General features: G+C 41.3%; 1 protein-coding gene across 20 annotated transcripts in view; it reads left to right on the plus strand.

Annotated features, from left to right (window-relative positions):
• Positions 1-6867, plus strand: part of RIMBP2 (RIMS binding protein 2) — a 325140-nt gene that overhangs the window by 219294 nt on the left and 98979 nt on the right. For all 20 annotated transcript variants that reach the window (XM_025195741.1, XM_025195747.1, XM_025195719.1 and 17 more), the window contains one exon: positions 1914-2036. In XM_025195741.1, the coding sequence (XP_025051526.1) occupies positions 1914-2036 (123 nt within the window). The remainder of the gene's footprint in view (positions 1-1913; positions 2037-6867) is intronic.

The raw sequence follows: 6867 nt of genomic DNA on the forward strand, positions 1-6867 counted from the left end.
ATGGAGGAGAAAAGGTATTCCTGAGGTTGAAAATAACTGCAATAGTTCTTGTGGAAAACTAGATTTGTTCAGTTTATTTTTCCTGTCCTCTTTTCCTTTCCATAGCACTCTGAAAAGTCTCCTTTGAAGACCAGTAGCAGGGCTACATGGAAAAGTTTAAATTCAGGTGGAACCATAGTGAAATTCAGAAGTTAGCGAGGGCCAATGTGAATGACTACTTCCAAAATGCTCTCTAAAGGGACATCTGTGTAGGACATGGTTTAATGCTTTTGCATTTTTGTTATAAAAATGCAACCCTATTAATGAAACAGAAAAAGAACTTGTGTCCTCTGTAGCTATGTGGAGGAGAAACGGACTGACCCACCGTCATAGTTTACATATTATATCCTTTTGGTTCATGCTGCCTGTCCTTCACTCATCCAAACCCTGCCTCCACTAATCTTACTTTCATTATTATGCTTCTGATTGGCACTTGGCAAAGGAAAAAAGATGCCCAAAATGTTATTATGTTAAGACTGGAATAGCCCTTTGTTCTGTTGACTTATTGCCTCAGAGGATGGTTTGTAAAGTACTATGTGAATGCTATATATTATTTATCTGGCTTTTTGTTATTACTGGGCTTTCATTTTTAATGTTCTTCATGATGTTTTATTCTGAAGATTGCAATTCCTGATGTGATAGATGCTGTAAATATTGTGTTGCTGGACACATGCTGTATATTTCAAGCAATAAAATATTTAAAGAAAAAGGATTCTCTGCTGATATAAAAATCTCCATGGGATGTAAGACAGCCCATGTTATCCTTCTTTACTTTGTTCCAAGTTAGTTGTACTGAAATTGTTAACCTCACGCAGGATGAAGCGAACAAGAAATTTAGACTGGATAACTTGACCTCCTGATAGCAATATTTGAAAGGAAAGGATGTACAAAAATTATAAGGGAAAATGACATTTTGCTGCATGGGACTATATCATTTTCTTTCAGAACAGAAAATCATTTTTATTATAAATGCTAACTCTTCTCTCTGGTTGCTCATGCCTGTTGACATTAGAGTGTCATTAGAGTGACATCAGTGTGGCATTAGAATGCCTTTAGAGTAAAGTCTAAAAGATTAAATCAGCAGCGAGGCCCACTGTGTGGTATGTTATACTTATATCTCTGCAACTTTAGATGAGGGACAGAGTTCAGTTAGCATCATATGACACCAATATACAAAATACCCAGTGTGCTAAGTGCTTACAAATACAGTCTTTGACCCTGCAAACACACATTTATATCAGGAATGAGTGGCTTTGTTACAATATATAGACCATGAATAATATTACTGATATGAATCAGAGTGTGCAGGATCACGGTCATGCTGCTTATAAACGTTGTCCAGATCTTCGAAACAAGTGTGTTGCATAAACTGGCCCCTGAATCCACCCTGCTTAGCACTGTCGTAGTTTCAGTGGATCTCTTTACGAAGTTAGAGCCAAAATTAAGAGCACACAAGCAAATAGATGAGGTGCAACAAAACTGCTACGTTTCCTTTACCTTTACATTGTGAATTTACTGCTATATTTGCTTTTTAGTTTTTACCTTTAAGACCTGGCAAATTGTGCTTGTCAGATTATTTGACGCAGTTACCAAACTAGTATATGTATGCATATGTGTTTGTATACATGCGTGTGCCCATATATAATATATATGCATGCCCATAATTTCCCTTGTTCTATTTTTTTAATTCCTTACTGAGTTTCAATATTTTGTCTCTATATCTTTTTCAGATATTTTTGCTTTATATTTTCTCCATTTGATGAAGTTTGGCAGAATAGCTCTGGGGGATATTTGTGTCAGAAATGCTTTCCCATCATTTAATTATCTTCCTTGCAGTAATATCTCTCACTCTTCCTGTTTTGTCTTTTTTTTAGGTAAAATCAGACTATGATCAGCTTAGAGAAACCCTCATCATAGTGACCAAAGAACGAGATTTGGCTGTGAAGGAGAAACACCAGCTCCAAGTCAAGCTGGAGAACTTAGAGCAGGTCCTAAAGGTATGACCCATAGTTCCATGTCTCAGAACCACTCCTGTGTTCTTAATTCCAAATGTTAGAAGAGATACTAGATGGCTAGAAGCAATATATGTGGTGTCTGCAATTTCTAGTGCTTGCATAGTGTCCCAGTTCAGTAAAACACCTAACCACCATATGTTTTACTGAGGGCACAACATCCTTGGAAGCATTTACATATGCACTTTACTGCATAGTAAACTAATTTACTGTGTAGTAAAGCATCACCATCTACACATGCATGACAATTAGGCTGGTGTAGGCTAATTTACAATGCCTTCAGATAGTCCCATCAGACACAGATACTATCCGATGGTGGAGTAAACTACTGCACTTAAACACACAGTAGACAGTGACATTGGAATTAGTTTACTCCGGTTCAAATTGCACCTCAGTTTATTCAGTCACAATAATTGCACATGTAGACGTGCTTCTTAGGTAACAAAAAGCTTAAGGAGGCAGTTGAAATAACTGCATCTTAAATTCTTAAAATGCTTAAATGCTTTGCTGACTAGGGATGGGGTAACCATTAGATAAAGGAGAGTTTCATTACAGTTTCCCCCGGTGGTATTGCAACACAATGCAACATATAATAAAGCTCCAAGGAAGTCTGTCAAGTGGTTGATTGAGAGATTTAAATATGTAGGAACCATATATATATTATATATGAAAATTCAAAGCGGCTGCATTGGAGAAAGACTAATTGGTTAATATTGAAATACTTCATTTTAGGGGACTGGCAGTGGGAGAAGGGTTGTTACAGAGGCAGATTTTGTCTAGGTTGGTAGCAGCTAGAAGTGAGCTGTTTATAACCCTAAGAAATTAGCAAGCTGGCAGGTAGCACTCCAGCTGCTTGTGGATGGGTGGCTGGACTTTCATTCTTTTTGTATCCCCTACTACATTGGTGCTTGTGGCAGGACACTCTTGTTGTCTGCCACTTTAAGGGCTGGAGCAGGCAGAAGCCAGGTGCTTGAGTACGGTGGCCGTTTTGAGACCCTATATATATATATATATTGGGTGAAGCAGCAGTTTGCTGCTGTCAGCCATGAGAGAGGCATCAGCCGGCGGAGCTGAGGCTCAGGAACAGCTTGAAAGTTTATGGACTGGGGCTATGGGGATGGAGGACGCTCTTGGTCTTGGGCATGACCTAAAACTGCACCCTGCCAGGGATGGGTGGCCCGGTGGGGCTCCTGGAGGCATGGTAGGAAATGGGCAGCCTCCCACCTAATTAACACCATAATTTGTTATCATCAAGGCATGGCAGCTGAGAGAGGTAGGCAGTAAGCCCAGAAACTGGTGGGCAGGAAGGCCCCCTGTTACAGTGCTAGTTCTGTATCTATTGAAAGTCTTAATAGAGAGGTCCAGGACCGAGGAGCTACGGAGACTACATTTTGCTTCAGAGGTGACTCCTCAAGATTGGGGTTGAAATGCTTTGGGTAGAGGCTTACAGTGCTGCCATTCATGCTGCAGTTAGTTTGTGGATATACGGAGGGTGGATATTCAGTGGGGTTTCACTGCAGGCATTGTCCTCGGTGGTGGCAGGTGACAGAACAAGGAGCAATGGCCTCAAGGTGCAGCAAGGGAAGTTTAAGTTAGATATTAGGAAAATCTTTCTCACTAGAGGGGTAGCAAAGCACTGGAACAGGTTACCCAGAGAGGTGGCAGAATCTCCATCCTTGGAGGTTTTTAAGACCTGGCTAGACAAAGCCTTGGCTGGGATGATCTAGTTGGATATAGTCCTGCTTCGAGCCGGGGGTTGGACTACATGACCTCCTGAGGTCCCTTTCAACTCTAATTTTTATGATTCTATGATTCTTTTAAACTTGAGCAACTTCTCCTTTTTATTTTAAATCACGCATTTGATTCTCTCAGTCTGGGATTTCACTGTGTGTTAAGGACACTATTCTGTCTGCTTGGCAAGTTATTGCATAACGTTATATGAAGTGCTCATTGTTTAAGCACCATATAACTTCATATACCATTACTTCCATTCCAGTGAAGGAACTAGTGCGTTTCTTCAGCACCAGGATTTGTCTTCATTTGCATATTACCACACTTTTCGTTTTTAAAGCATCTCTGGCCACATCTACATGAGACGCTGACTGTACAGTAGTTCGTTACTGCTGTGCAGAAGTGTCACGTGGCAGGAAGCATGAAGTGATGCTACTGCACAGTAGTAATGAGCTACTGCACAGTCAGCATCACCTAAAAGCCATTCGTAGATGCTACTGCGCAGTAACTCCAGTCTTTTAGTACTTGTTTGGATAGGTACACGGAGACCGTGTCTACATGAGATGCTGACTGTGCATCTACCTGTCCGCTTGTATAGCTCACATCAAAGCACAAAGTTTAGTATAAACAAGTACTAAATGACTGCACAGTAACGACTGCGCAGCCAGCATCTCGTGTAGACGCAGCCTCTGTGTGCCTGTCCAAACAAGTACTAAATGACTACCCAGTAAGTGGAGTTACTGCGCAGTAGCATTGCTGGATGGCTTTTGGGTGACTCTGACTGCCCAGTAGCATGGCATCATGCTTCCTACTGCGTTTTGTGTAGACGCGGCCTCTGCGTGCCTATCTGCAATATAAAGACAATATTCTATTAAGTATTTTCTTTAGCAATTTACTTTGATATGTCCAAATAAGCACAGATTGTATGATACAAATTTAGGGTCAAACTGTGATTCGCATGCTCATTTTGCATGGAGATGTTAACCTTTACGTGTCCTTAATTCTTATCTTTGTCCTTCACTGCACTGGAATATATAATATATAACATAATATGCCACTGCACTAACAAAAATTTGATTAAATGTAAGTGTCATAATGAGTAGCTCCTAAGTTTTTTCTGGAAGATGCCAAGAAATGAAAGGTCTTGAAAAAATAACTTTGGCTTTGTTTGTACTGAGCTTTTTCTTAAGATTTCCAGCAAGTATTGTCACTGTTTTAATAGTGTTTATGAGCATCCATGAAGAACTATGCCCCCTTGTGCTAAGTGCTGCATAGACATTTAGCAAAGAAAGGAACTTCTATCTCAGAGTGTTTGCAGTGCATGTCACAGACAGATTATAATGTGGATCATGCACCGCTAAGGGTAAAATGAAGATAAGGCACAAGAGAATTTCTCTCCTACTGGGTCTGATAGATTGGGCAGAATTAAATAGGGAAAGGCCTAGAAGGGCCCTTAAAGATAAGAAGCTTGTGTCAGATGGGGTAGAGGGAAGCAGAGAAAGGTTGTGATGAGTTGGGAAGGTGATCCTCTTAGCAGCAGTGTTTGGAATGGGTCATGGATGACGGCAGATGTAGGTACTATATACTGATGTAGAAAACTTGTTGCCATAATAGCCAAGCATGCTCTAAACAGTTGCACAACCCAAGGGTACAGATATTATAAAAAATTGGGTATTCTAGAAATACCACTGCTGGAGGTGCACGGCTGGTAGTCCAGCTGGTCGTCCCATAGTGGTGGATTTGAAATGGGATCTCATTGTCAACACGACCCGTATACCAGGCATATTTTCAGTCTGGAAGGACTGTGTCCAGCCAGTCAGAGTGGAACAGTGACCTAGTGCTCAATTTGGTTGACAGCTGCTTGTTTGGGTGTGTAAAATCCCAACCCAGACTGAAGCAGCGTGCGAAGGGGAGTTGCAGTAGAAGAAGGGTGGATGCACTGAGAAAAGGGTGAGGTAGACATACAAAGCAGGGGGCTGAGTTCTTTTGAGAACAAACAGAGGAGCACGCAAGCTTTTTCTATGAAGAATCCTGCCTAGCTTGAGCTGATGTCTGTTCTGTCTACCAGAGATACCAATTTAAAATTAGGTTTTGCAATATCCTTGGTAGCTGATTTTCTTTCTGGCAAACTCAAAGGGCTTTTGACTTTAGAGGAAGGTGGTTTGGGCTTTTGGAGATGTTTCTGATGATAGAAATGGGTACCTGTATCTCTGATCATCGTCCTCACTGCTGCACATTTGGTCTCTGCATTCTGAAGCCCACTCCTGAGCTTTTATTTAATGCTGGGTGCGATATGAAGAGCAGGTCTCAGGTTTGCAGATAGGAATTGGGAAAGGATTCAAAGAGTAACTTTCATGTTATCTATTTTGTACGCTAGTGTAAATTCCACTGGAATCCAGATTGGACAGACGTAGAGCTATCTTGGGATAACCAGACACAGTATGCTACTATAGCACTCGGTGTCAGAGAACATGTAACAGCTGGTTTTGCCTTGAACAGCTGGCTACCCCATGATGCATTTTAGAGAGATGGCAGCTCTAATTTTTTTCCCCAGGGTCATTCTCAACCAAATATGAATAAATTACACCAGCATAGGGATGTGTGTCTTGTGTACGCTCGTTTTTTACACTGGTGTAAGTATATTCTGGGCTGTGCCCTCAGTTACCGCCCTTTGACAGAACCAGAGGACAATGGGAATGTCAGGCAAACTTGCTGTTGCATAAACTCAATCATCTCAGAAGCTTCAAGAGTCCTGAGCTTTGAAGTTACTCACTAGACAAGGGACAGAGACTTAGCTATTATGCATGTCGCTGTGAAGCAGGCTGTCAGAGTTTTAGTTGCCAGTGAACAGTCGGCACCAATGGAACAAACCTCAATTAATGGGGCAAAATAAAAAATGCAGGTCGTGGAAAAGGAAAATTAAACTGCAGGCCTGTGTGGGGGTAAGATGGACTCCCAGCTGCCTTAAACCAGTGTCATGTTTTCTATAAGCACGAAGGGATATCTTCTCTAGGGCTGGAAGTCAATTTACTTTTTGTGCTGTTTCCTTCCTGGGCTTCGGGGGAAAAGAAAACTCAGAACTTTC

Source organism: Alligator sinensis, unplaced genomic scaffold (genome assembly GCF_000455745.1).
Source record: "Alligator sinensis unplaced genomic scaffold, ASM45574v1 scaffold628_1, whole genome shotgun sequence".
Lineage (NCBI taxonomy): Eukaryota > Metazoa > Chordata > Crocodylia > Alligatoridae > Alligator > Alligator sinensis.